General features: G+C 44.5%; 1 protein-coding gene across 2 annotated transcripts in view; it reads right to left on the bottom strand.

Annotated features, from left to right (window-relative positions):
- Nucleotides 1-974: 974 nt before the first annotated feature.
- Nucleotides 975-13398, bottom strand: part of INPP5D (inositol polyphosphate-5-phosphatase D) — a 167269-nt gene continuing 154845 nt past the window's right edge. For both annotated transcript variants that reach the window (XM_068280692.1, XM_068280693.1), the window contains 2 exons: nucleotides 12752-12982; nucleotides 975-6552 (listed from right to left, as the gene is read on the bottom strand). In XM_068280692.1, coding sequence (XP_068136793.1) covers nucleotides 6225-6552; nucleotides 12752-12982 — 559 coding nt within the window. In that variant the 3' untranslated portion in view covers nucleotides 975-6224. The remainder of the gene's footprint in view (nucleotides 6553-12751; nucleotides 12983-13398) is intronic.

Here is a 13398-nt window from a genome sequence, read left to right as displayed (position 1 = left end):
AGGGAGTCCACCAGCACACACTCAGACCCAGCGAGGGTGTAGTAATGCACAGCAAAAAGAAAAGATGACTGGGTCTCCACCTGCATTTCAAGCAATAGTAGCTGTATTTATTGTACCATAGTTCACAAAGACGCACAATGTTTCGGCCAACAGGCCTTTAAAGGCCTGTCGGCCAAAACGTTGTGTGTCTTTGTGAACTATGGTAAAATAAATACAGCTACTATTGCTTGAAATCCAGGTGGAGACCCAGTCATCTTTTCTTTTTGGAGTCTTAATATACAGCACTAATCATGAAACCTCATGGCTCAGTGCACATTTCCAGATTTGCTGGGTGTAACACCAGGGCTGGAGGGAACTAGCAGAGCTGACATTTCCGGTCTGTGGATGTGTGCATGAAAATTCACCAAACTCAGGAGTTCTGCTCTCTACTGTACAATCCCTGGCATTTATCAGCTTGTATGTACAGCTCATCATACGGAGGAAGAGATCATCAGGTGATAACAGATGCAGCAGAATTCAGGCTCCAACCAGTGTATGCAGAGCAACACAGGTTGGCCGTGGACCAGGAAAGATAATTTACTTTGACCTATTATCTCTTTGAATTCTGCTTTTAACGCCCAAGGCCATATCCTTTGAGGCCTTCCCAGAAATCTGGCACTGTGTAACACACATGCAGCCCACAGCCTCACACTACCCAACACACTGATTTGCTTTACTGTTCTTGGGGGTCCCCCACCAGGAAAACATTCAGTGTATCGGTGAACTTTTGCATAAATGTCTTTCTGATGATTGTCATTTAAAAATATTGGCATCCTAAATAATACAGTAAGTATTATAATTGCATTATTATAAGCAATATGGATAAACATATACATAAAACATAATTTTACATTATATTGAAAAACATCAACTTCAGATTTTTATTTAAAGTATATTTATTCAAGTCACAATTATATATTATAATTTTAAAGACAGATATACAAAACAGTAAAATTCTTACTATTTACAGTAATGCCAAATAGTGCTCCATTACATGCAATAATCATAAAATGACGTTGATCTAGAGTTTCTCCTCCGAGATTCTTCACAAAATTCTCATTAATGCCACTTACACAATTACATGACCCAGTCCAGTAGCTGGGAGTACTGTGCTTAGTGAGATCACCTACATGATAACATGACCCAGTCCAGTAACTCTGGGAGTACTGTGCTTAGTGAGATCACCCACACAATGACATGACCCAGTCCAGTAGCTGGGAGTACTGTGCTTAGTAAGATCACCTACATGATGACATGACCCAGTCCAGTAGCTGGGAGTACTGTGCTTAGTGAGATCACCAACACAGTGACATGACCCAGTCCAGTAACTCTGGGAATACTGTGCTTAGTGAGATCACCCACACAATGACATGACCCAGTCCAGTAGCTGGGAGTACTGTGCTTAGTAAGATCACCTACATGATGACATGACCCAGTCCAGTAGCTGGGAGTACTGTGCTTAGTAAAATCACCTACACAATGACATGACCCAGTCCAGTAGCTGGGAGTACTGTGCTTAGTGAGATCACCTACATGATGGCATGACCCAGTCCAGTAGCTGGGAGTATTGTGCTTAGTGAGATCACCCACACAATGACATGGCCCAGTCCAGTAGCTGGGAGTACTGTGCTTAGTAAGATCACCTACATGATGGCATGACCCAGTCCAGTAGCTGGGAGTACTGTGCTTAGTGAGATCACCTACACAGTGACATGACCCAGCCCAGTAGCTGGGAGTACTGTGCTTAGTGAGATCCTGGAGTTACGTTACAGAACTTGGATGTGTGACATTCAACACGCCAAAGTCTCAACAGGTAGGGACAGTGCAGTATTTGATCAGGAAGACTTTTTTCTTTTTATCAAACTATTTTCAATGAGATGTTCCACAGCATAGTCATTTTATGGATGTCATGTCTTTTAACCACTTCCAGGCGGCGCTAGTTGAAATCTATGCCCTGTGTGAGAGTCGTTATCTCTGCCGGGGTGTAGATTTCAACTTCCCCGACATGTGCTCCAGCCGATAGCGCCGCTCTCTCACCACTGCAGATCACTCGCCCTGCTGTGGGTATGATAGCAGAGCTTTGTGAGCCAGTCAGGAGATGATTTCATTGGCTCCTGACCCTGTGATCACTATGAGCCAATCTAAAAGACTGGCTCACAGAGCTCTGCCATCATAGCGATGGCAGAAAGAGTGAGCCTTAGAGACTGTAGAGCGGTGCGATTAGCGGTAGTGGCGAATTCGTGCAGCGTGATGTCGTTTGGACCCTTTTTTCATACCAGCGGGCTCTGGTACTTAAGGGGCCAGAGACTGCTGGTTCTGAAGTTTTTAAAGGATACCAGATGAGACAGCATCTGGTAATAACTACCCTGTACTGGGTAGGGGGGCATAATCAAATACCGCGCCTCCCTCTCTTCTCTGTTCGAGTGACATCACAGGACAGGAGCGTGCTTGCTCCCTCTGTGTCTACAAACGCCGGGACACAGGAGTGAGTGCGCTCCTATCCTGTGACGTCACTACGCAGCCACAGGCGAGAAGGACAGACATACTGTGCATGCGCAGCGCCCAGGACAATGGGACAGATCAGAGAAGAGCGGTGGGGGACGGAAGGCACGGTGAGTATTTGATTATGCCCCCCTACCCAGTACAGGTTTAGTTTGTACAGAAAGAAGAACTACTTAAATATAAATAATAAATAATATATAGACAGAGGCGCTTGGCCCAGCTACAGACCTGCACTGTACCTACTCCTACCTATTGCCTGATGAAGTGGGGTCATACCTGTGAAACGCGTTGCATTTTCCCCTGGAGTATGTAAATACATTTGTTCTGCTAAACTTTTGTTGGCATATCTTGTGTCTGTTTGGAGGAGGTAAGTCCACCACTGCCTCCACAAATTTGAACTTTTTAGACATTTTTATTCTTCTGGCGCCTCTGTATCCCTGTTACAGTTAACTACTTAAATATGGATTTTCTAGCTTAAAGGGAGACAAGTGTCAAGGTATATGTGACAGTTACATTAGAAACAGTTCTATGGAATCTGCTATTTCAAATGCACACTGCAAAGGGGCACTTAGGAGCAAGACCACAGTAATTGGAATTCCAAATTCAAATGCAATCCCCATATGTGTGTTGCTGCTTGTGAATGCACTTCTCATACAATTATATGGGCATGTTCACACCCCTGTGTTGTAATGGATAATGTTATCCAAATTTACTTTCTACAGTGTGTGGCTGGATAAACTGCCTTAACTAGCACATCACCATAGCAATGTTCAACGTTTATAACATGGAGAGTGCACAATGTGTTATGCCTGTGTTGTTGCAAGCATAGGGTGAACTTAGCCTGAGCTATCTCAATCATGGTCACTACTGTAAATATAGTTTAACTCTTTCAGACTAAACTTCACTTCATCCAATATGGGCATCGTCATGGGATTATTTTTAATTACTAACAACCCCAGACTGAATGCAAATTTAATGCAAATTGTTTTTAACTTGTAATTGCAGCAGAGAACGAAAATGGAAAGTGTATCCCTAATACAGTAAGGCCCCCAGTGTCTGGCACAGGTGGGAGTTGCCTGATGCCAGATATGTGTGCTAGTCCTAAAATAACACTAACTTCCCTCAGTGCAGATCTGTGCACAGCAGAAGCAACTTACAAAACCCTCCAGGCGCTGTCTTCTACACCACCTGCAGTTTCTTTCCTGCATCCTCTGTGCATGGCTCCCGAAGTGTGCATGTGACCCGATGTGGGTCAGTGACATGACGGGAGCTATCTCAATCATGGTCACTACTGTAAATATAGTTTAACTCTTTCAGACTAAACTTCACTTCATCCAATATGGGCATCGTCATGGGATTATTTTTAATTACTAACAACCCCAGACTGAATGCAAATTTAATGCAAATTGTTTTTAACTTGTAATTGCAGCAGAGAACGAAAATGGAAAGTGTATCCCTAATACAGTAAGGCCCCCAGTGTCTGGCACAGGTGGGAGTTGCCTGATGCCAGATATGTGTGCTAGTCCTAAAATAACACTAACTTCCCTCAGTGCAGATCTGTGCACAGCAGAAGCAACTTACAAAACCCTCCAGGCGCTGTCTTCTACACCACCTGCAGTTTCTTTCCTGCATCCTCTGTGCATGGCTCCCGAAGTGTGCATGTGACCCGATGTGGGTCAGTGACATGACGGGAGCATGGATGCAGGAAAGCAGCTAGGAGCTGTAGGAAGCTTAGAAGAAGGTGCCTGGCAGTTTTGTAAGTCACTTCTGCTGTGCACAGCTCTGCAAAACGCTAAAGTTCCACACTTGTTCTACCACCTAGGCATGCCGATGTCTGAGTTCTGGATAAATGGGTGCTTTATAGAACACGGATATGTTTCCAGTCTGGAAAATTGTAAACTGAGCCTCATTGGTTCAGCAAAGAAAATATCATCTCCTCACTGAGATTTCTAAATAATTGCATTAAAGAATTCCACTCAGTGGCATATAATAAATAGTGGAAGTCAGTTGGTATGTGTTTCATATTCAACAGGTCCAGCCTCCAGTATAACTTTTTACTGTATATGAAGAGTCTAGGTTTCTGCAGCAGTTTGGCATTGTCACACTTCTTCTTTCTGCCTACTTGTACTTTTAGTTATATGTCCCTGCCATAAAATCCTATGAGACGCTAGAGCATTTACATATTACTGAAGCAGAATGCAGCACACAAGAGGAAGTGTGACTGGAGCACACACTATGGCTGCAGAAAGCTTGAACTTGATGGCCTCATAAAGATTTCTTATGACAATGGAGATCTGTTCAATAAAAAAAAAACATACCTTCAAATGCCTTATATCACTAACCTATGCTTCTGGGTTGTGCTCTTTTTTGTTACTAATGCGATAGAGCACAAGTTTAATGCTAGTACCAGGGCAGAAAAGCACTTCTAAATGATATTACCATTTTAAAGCAGACTTCTTTGCTGCAGAGAACCACCATGTTTCTAGCACTGGGTTTCCCCTATCAATAGCTACTATGAGGAGACAGAAGTTGGAACAGGTCAGATGTCAGTGGTCGAGCTGGTGGCATACAAGTGCAGGGGGATGGCGAGATAGGCAGAAGGCAATGAGTAGTCAGGTCAAAGCAAAGGTCAAAGTATGTGGCAGGCAATAGGAAGTCTGGTCCAGGCAGAGGTCAAGACAAAAGGCAATCGGCAGGCAATGGGTAGTCTGGTCCAGGCAGAGGTCAAGACAAAGGGAAAGAAGTAGGCAATGGGTTCAAGCTAAAGTCACCAACAGGAGGTGGAGATGAAGCAGGGTAAGGCAATCCAGATTGTCAAAAAAACACCACATCAAGCTAAGTGTGCATCCACAGAGCAGGGGTTGAAATGCCTGCCACAGTGCATGTTCACAGCCTTTATGCATAAAAATGGACACCAGCACTTGCAAATGTCGACTCCCATGCATATTCTCAAGCACAGAATATCGTAACTCATTCATTTGCATGCACAGACCAACACTGTGGCTAGGGTTCCACATGAGATGCCACGTGCAAAAGGGACACACACTGCAGGCCTGAGGGATGGGTAAAAGACAATGACAGCGTCCATCAAATAAGTGTGTAGCTTCAAGATTGATTCCCTAAAGCATGGAGGAAAGTAGAAATAAGGCAAGCTGTGGAGAATTAACTACTCTCACTTTCATTGATGCTATGTCCAGTCATCGTGCAATTGTTTTTATCTCAGTTATGCTCATTGGTATCTAACACGCTTCAGAATGTTTTATGTATCATATATAATACCCGTGGATAAGCCACCCGTGCATAAGCACAAACTAACACTCTTTAGGCCAAAAAAAGGCTTTAGGACAAAAAAAACAGGCCAAAAGTGGCGACCTGCCAATTAAGGGCCCCAGTTGTGCTCCCGTAGCCCTTCTTATGCAGAACACATGTTGGGACGTCCCTGTGGGTGCAGAGTGCATGTTGGAGCATGCGTATACCTTTGTTTGAGTAAACAGGGAGAAGAATCCCTTCCTCATACAGTACCGTATCAATGGGAGGTCAAGCAGTCAGTGCTTCTCTCTCGTCTTGCCTGAGCATGTCCTATAGAGAATGTATATTATTATTTCAGGTCACAAATGAAAACTGGTGGAAGTAAAGCAATTGCTGAGCCCATCTTGCTGGTTTAGGACCATATGGTGCTGCAGTTAGTTGTTCTGGGTATCACGTATCACCGGAATTTTCACAGGCAGAGGTGGACGTGGTTTAGGCAAAATAGGGTCAGGACGAGCACCACCAGCTGGAGCAGTGGCTGATGGAACGTTCTTCACGGCAACTTTTTCAGAGGCAAAAGGTTTTGTCTCTGAAGTGGAATATGTTATAGATCGCTGACGGAAAGCTGTATTCTTGCGAGGAACAGGCTCTGGGGGCTTCTGAAGGCGATTCTGAGCTGGTGGAGGATTGGAGGCAGTGCTGACTGAGCCATACAGGGGGTTATCTACCATTTCTGGCATATCAGGTGAAGCCGAAGGGCGACTGTGGAGAGAGAAATTATGGGTGAAAAATTCAACTGATGAATTTGATGAACTAAAACTCATAAATTCCAACATGTTTTAACACATAAAGGGATACTTAAGCCAATTGTTAAAAAATCAGTTTTACTCACCTGGGGCATCTACCAGCCCCCTGCAGTCGTCCTGTGCCCTTGCAGTCTCTCACGATCATCTTGTCCCGCCGCCAGCTAGTTTTGTTTCGCTGACAGGCCTGTCCACATGTAGCCTTCTTTGCATTCCTGTCCACAATAGCGTCCTGTGCCTGCTCAGGATGCTATTGCAGACAGGAATGCGAAGAAGGAGATGCTAGGCCAGGCCTGCGCAGGCGCAAGTAAGCCTGTCGGCGAAAAAGAAACTAGCTGGCGGCGGGGGACAGGAGGATCCATGAGTGACTGCGAAGGCACGGGACAGCAGCAGGGGGCAGGTAGAAGCCACAAGTGAGTAAAGGGGCCCATACACCTAACGATTTTCCCGCCAATATACAGCAGATTCGATCACTGTGATCAAATCTGCAGTGAAATCTTTGCGCAAACGCTGACAGAACGATCGATTTCCGTCCGAAACCAATCGTTCCCATCGAATCCCATTGATCCGTCCGTGCGGAACATTTTGCTCGATCGCCGGCAGGGCGGGAGTGCGTCGATAGCGGCGTTCGAATGCTAGACGACCGACGCTAGCGGCAATACATTACCTGTTCTGCCGGCGCATGTCCCCACTCTCTCCGCTGTCTTCTTCTCCGCGCTGGGCTCCGAGTCCGGCTGGCTTCACCGAACTTCCTGTCCCGGCAGGAAGTCTAAAAAGTAGAGCGCCCTCTACTGTTCTCCGGACAGGAAGTTCAGTGAAGCCCAGCGCGGAGAAGAAGACAGCGGAGACCAGGGGACTCATGCCGGCGGAGCAGGTAATGTATAGCTGGAGGGTGGGGGCGCCAGCAGCAGCTTCACAGATGGTGAATCGATTTCATGCTGAAATCGATTAACAATCTGTTTGCAGTAAAGGCAGCCATATGATCCCTCTCTGATCAGATTCGATCAGAGAGGGATCTATCTGTTGGTCGATCTGATGGCAAATCGACCAGTGTATGGCTACCTTAAAACTGATTTTTTTACCATTGGCTTAAATATCCCTTTAACAACAGCATTTACATGTCTAGATCAACAACTTAAGGATCCATGTACACATATAGCAAATAAATGTACTTCAGTCTAAGAAATGCTTATTATATATATTTCTGAATTGGAAAAACCCACCCTGAATTAGTGCTAAAATTAAAGCTAGTAATTAGGAATAGTAAAAGATTATGATTCGGTTGTGAGCTCCACTGTCTTTTGTGAAGTGCTGCATAAAATGCATTGGCTCTGTATAAATGTGTAATAATAATTATTTGGCATAACTAAAATTAAGGACAAATTAATCCATTATAGCTTTTTGCAATGTGTTTCTGTTTTCCAATGCCATCTCCTATGATTTAACTGAATAGAACAAGCAGCATTGCCTAAAAATGCAAAATGCAGGAATTCCGGCGGGCCAGGAATCCACACCTACACTCAGCGAGCCCAACTCATCTCCTCACGGCCAACTGCCCTTAGTTCTGGGCACAGTCCAGGAGGCCGACGTATTATGGCACCTACGGAAGCTCAACACCAGAAAAGCCCCGGGTCCGGACGGCATATCCCCAACCTGCCTGAAACCTGTGTTAGCCAGCTGGCCCCGGTCCTCACTTCCATCTTCAACAAATCACTGTCGATGGGCAAAGTTCCCTCCTGCCTTAAAAAATCTGACATTATCCCGGTCCCCAAGAAACCTGGTGTCACAGATCTAAACAATTACAGACCCGTGGCCTTAACCCCAATTATCATGAAAACATTTGAAAGACTGGTTCTCTCGCACCTGAAGCACCAAACCGCCACTCTATTGGATCCCCTCCAGTTTGCTTACAGGGAGAACAGGTCAGTAGAAGACGCCGTTAACATCTGCCTGAAACACATCACAGCTCAACTGGACACACCTAACACCTATGCCAGGATTCTCCTCCTAGACTTCAGCTCCGCTTTCAACACCATCTGCCCAAACATCCTGTACGCCAACTTCCTACAACTTGGTATCAGCCCTATTCTTTGCTCCTGGATCAAAGACTTCCTCACCAACAGGACACAACTAGTCAGAATTGGCAGCTGTTCCTCCAGTGTTAGAATCATCAATACAGGCGCTCCTCAAGGATGCGTACTATCCCCGATTCTCTTTTCCCTATACACAAACAACTGCACCTCCTCGGCCAACACGGTTAAGGTCATCAAGTTTGCAGATGGTACCACCATCCTTGGCCTCATTGGCAAAAACGGGGAACAAGAATATCGGAACGAGATCGAGCGGATCTACAATTGGTGCAAGGTAAATAAACTCGTTCTAAACACGGCAAAAACTGTGGAGCTGATCGTGGACTTCAGAAAGAATGCACCTCCTCCCGGCCCGATTTCCATTGAAGGAACTGAGGTCTCCAGGGTGCAAAGCGCTCGGTTCCTGGGCACCACCATCACTGACAGGCTGAAGTGGGATGTGAACACCACCATAATACAAAAGAAGGCCCAGCAGAGGCTGTTCTTCCTCAGACAATTGAGGAAGTTTGGAATGCCACGTGATCTACTGACCAGGTTCTATACGGCCACTATTGAGTCTGTCCTCAGCTCCTCCATCACTGTTTGGCACTCAGGGGCGAGCGAAAAAGACAAGCACAAACTCCAGCGAGTGATAAAAGCCGCTGAGAGGATTATTGGGTCACCCTTGCCCCCCCTGGACCTCCTCCACTCATCCAGAATGAGGTCCAGGGTCAACAGGATCACACAGGACCCCTCCCACCCTGGTTGCCGTTTCTTTAACCTCCTTCCCTCAGGACGCCACTACAGGGCCATTCACACAAAAACAACCAGACACAAACACCTTTTTCCCCCAGGCAGTCCTCCTCCTCAACTAGCTCTCTCCAATGACATCATGCAGTCTCCACCAGCCTCACAAGGAAGACATGTCGCATGTTTGAACTCTAGCCGTGGCATCGAACCACATCCCAGGACTTGCCGCTAGCATTACATGTTTACAATTCGCACTATCGCGTGTTGTATTTGCACTACGTTGTTGTTGCTGCTGTTATATATTTTTTTGTTTTTGTTTTGCTGTTGTCGTTCCTGTGTGTTCACACTACTGTTGTTGTTGCACTATGCCGAATGCCGTTTGTTACCACAAATAATTCCGGGTGCGGTACCCGCCGCACTTGGCGAATAAAGCTTATTCTATTCTATTCTATTCTTCCATATAAAAAGCATACAGCAGGATCAAAAGGTGCTATCCAGTGCAGTAGATAGTCAAGTAGGTGCACATACCAGTCCAGGTGGGCAGTCAGTGGGTGGTGGATGGTGGGTGCAGGGCACAGCTGCCTGACGGCCGAAACGCGCGAAAATGGGCTTCCTGGATCAATATCCAGGCATCTGACGTCATTTCCACAACAACACCGCTGACTGCCTTGTACTTTCGCTTATGGCATACATTGGAAATGCATACGTGTTCCAAGATGATATGCGTCAAAATACGCATATACGCATGGGGATACGCCTCACATTCGTGCTTTCATACGCCTGTGACTGTTGCTGACAGGCGTTGCAATTGCAGGAAAGCACGCATACCAACACTCACCCAGCGTGACAGATGCCATCTAGTGGCGACAAAGGAAGTTGCGCCCACAAGTGTATGCCAAAGGTGAACAGGACAAAAATATTAAATAATTATAAATGTGAGCAAATAGCACCAAAGTGAGTGAAGCATACAAAATGTGAACACACGTATCCCATGGTGCCAATCAAAACTACAATTGGAAGACATATATAAATATAAATATGTACAATTAAAATATACCTAAGTATAAAAAGGCGAAGGGCTCAGTGAGATAGGCCAGACTAAAAAAGACAAAAGAGGTCTAGAATTTCCCAGTAGGAACAAATAGGAGATGGAATAACTAAGCTACATAGAGAAGGAATGTGGGAAAGGGTCCGGACACAGTATATGCCCCTCAGACTTCCAACAATATCTTACAATCTCAAGGGTTGAGAAAACAAGAAAGATCAGTATGATCGTTCATCCCTAAAGCTCCCATAGCATTGAAGCCCATATAAAAATACATGTAGGTAACCTATAAATGGTGAATAATTCAAATGTTATTGCATAAATAACTTGCCATGTTGCATAATGAATATACCCCCTCCCCCCACCCCCAAAAAAAAAAACATACCTAGCAGATAGATTCATAATAAGTATAACCTTCCCCTCCTAAAAAAACCTCCACACACAGATCGCTGTGTCCTATATGTTAATGGCAACACTCACATTCAGGTGAAGCATAGCCCATCCCACACCCAACTTCTGCTGGACAAATACTAAGGATATTGTCTGGGTGCCATAAAAATCATACAAAGGGGTGGTACTTGTATCAGGTAAATCATAATTGCTAGTGTATCACGTGACTGTATGTTTGCTGGCCCACTCTTTGGGCTTGATTCACAAAAGAGTGCTAACCGTTAGCACTGGCGTTTTCTCGCGAATTTTCACATTGCGCGCGATCGCGAATTTTCACGCAAAATGATAACGTTTTTGTGCACATAAGCGAATTTTTGCACGATATAGATTTCGCTGGAAAATTTTCGTTTGCGCAATACGAAAATTCGCACGAAAACGCCCATGCTAACAGTTACCACTCTTTTGTGAATCAAGCCCTTTCACTTTATAACCAGTCAGACTTGGTTCATAGAAAGCCATAAGAACACCAGAAAATGCTTTGGGATGGATGCCAAAGCCCATTTTAGAAAAATGGGGGAAGTAATACGTATTGTTTAGCATGTCAAATTATTTGTGCAATAACATTTGTATTTTTCGCCTTTTATGAGCGACCTATATGTATGTTGATATTGCATGCTTTCCCATTGTTTGATAAGGTAGCGTGTCTACTTATTAATTGTTGTTGGTGAATAGAATTTGAAAACTATTTAGCAGCAATGTGTCATTTATATCTAGTATCCGGTTTGCAGTCAACATAGGATGGGAAGACCTGCTGTTACGAATGCAGCAATGGCATCATTTCCATAATAACAGAGACAGAGAGCTTCTCAGTGCAGCTTAGGACATTGTTGTCGGTGAGGGGAGCCTGGGTGGCACAGGGAAGGGGGTTAGTGGCAGCAGGATGGGGCGAAGGGGAAGAGGAGGGGGCAAAATAGGGCAGGAGGGAGCACAGGGTGAGAGGAGGAGGCAGACAGGAAATCCATTTGAGCTCAATGTCAATTTCAGAAATACTTAGCTGGCTGCAAATTGAAACGAAAAGATCATTTTTTTATTGGAAAAAAAAAAGAATTTCAATTTAACTTGTGCAGCATAAATGTGTGTTTATGGCAGTTTTATAACAAAAGCTAAAGTTTCTTATAATTGTCTTGACACCCGATTCTCAGCCACTACAATGATGATGCCTGAACCCTGCTGGCAATGGCAAGAAAACTGTCACTCACAGTTTGCTAAGGGAAGTATTACCTCTGAATGGCAGTTTCAGTATTATTGTCTGGAGACAAGGGAGCAAAGCCAAGTTGATTCTCCAGCTACATATACTTTTCTTATAACAGAACTTGTGTTTTGGGTCATCAACTTTTTTGAGACAATATGTGACAACAGTGTGTATAGGAACCTATGGTTTCTACACTGCACCATACACATTTATTCTAAGCAAAGGGGACCGAGTAGGCAGCATGGTATCCAATTGGTTAACACCTCTCTCCGCCAAACATCTGCATGGAATGTACATGTTTTCGGTGTGTTGGCACAGGTCTCATCTGGTTGATTCCTACCAGCCCAAACACACACTGTTGGGCTACATGACCTCCTCTAAAATAAAGTATGGACATTAGACTGAGTGACTTACAGCCGAATAGTAAGTGATGTGAATTGTTTGGTGGCATGTATAAAAACTCCTACAGATAATATGATACCGCTATATAAATGTCTATAAATAAAGCATCCTGATTGACAGATTTCTTTACGGCACTAAATAGAGGAATTAGGTTGGGAATTCTAATTTCGCCCGCTATCCTTCCTATGTCTGGTGGTTAAAGAAAGACTACCCAGTGAATGAAAAGTAACCTAATGATGAAACTACTTACAAAGACTCTTGTTGTCGGACATTGGCTGGCCCCCGAGCACCTGGACAAGGTGAACATTTTTGGCTTGCTGTAGGAGTGCGAGCGGGAGGTGTGACTGGCCCGTCCCCACGCCCCTGCACAGGAGAACTCGGCTTGCATCGTTGATCATTCACTCTAAATCCTGCTGGAGTTCCAGGAGGACTGCCCTTCACCTGGTTACTTAATACTTGGTTTGGCATACTATGGTCTGTGCTACAAAACATGAAAATAAGAAGGAAATTAAATTCAGATCACTACTCAAAATATAAATAGAGAGCAAAACAGAAATAAATGTTAAAGCAATCTTTGTAGAGTCTGTTTTCAAACAAACTTTGCCAATAGCTGTCACTGTGGGAAGAGTCACACGACAGCTGAGCAGTCAATGGTTAGGCAAAGAGAAGGGACAGGAGCCCATACGCAATTCACTTTTATTCCGGAATTTTCTCCTAGGTGATATTTTTAAAACTTGTCAATAAAATGTATTTTAAGCCACCAGAAAGCAAGAACATATTCCAATTAATTTTGGCAGTATCTTTTCACCTATTTTTCGCTAGGTTTTCAGTTGAAAAGTGCTGGAAAGTTATTTTAAATAGAGGATGAAAAATTATCTGCTAGGAGAAAACTTGGGT

This window comes from Hyperolius riggenbachi, chromosome 4, assembly GCF_040937935.1.
Source record: "Hyperolius riggenbachi isolate aHypRig1 chromosome 4, aHypRig1.pri, whole genome shotgun sequence".
Lineage (NCBI taxonomy): Eukaryota > Metazoa > Chordata > Amphibia > Anura > Hyperoliidae > Hyperolius > Hyperolius riggenbachi.
Note: the sequence above shows the minus strand (reverse complement) of the source record. Positions and strands in the feature narration are given on the sequence as shown.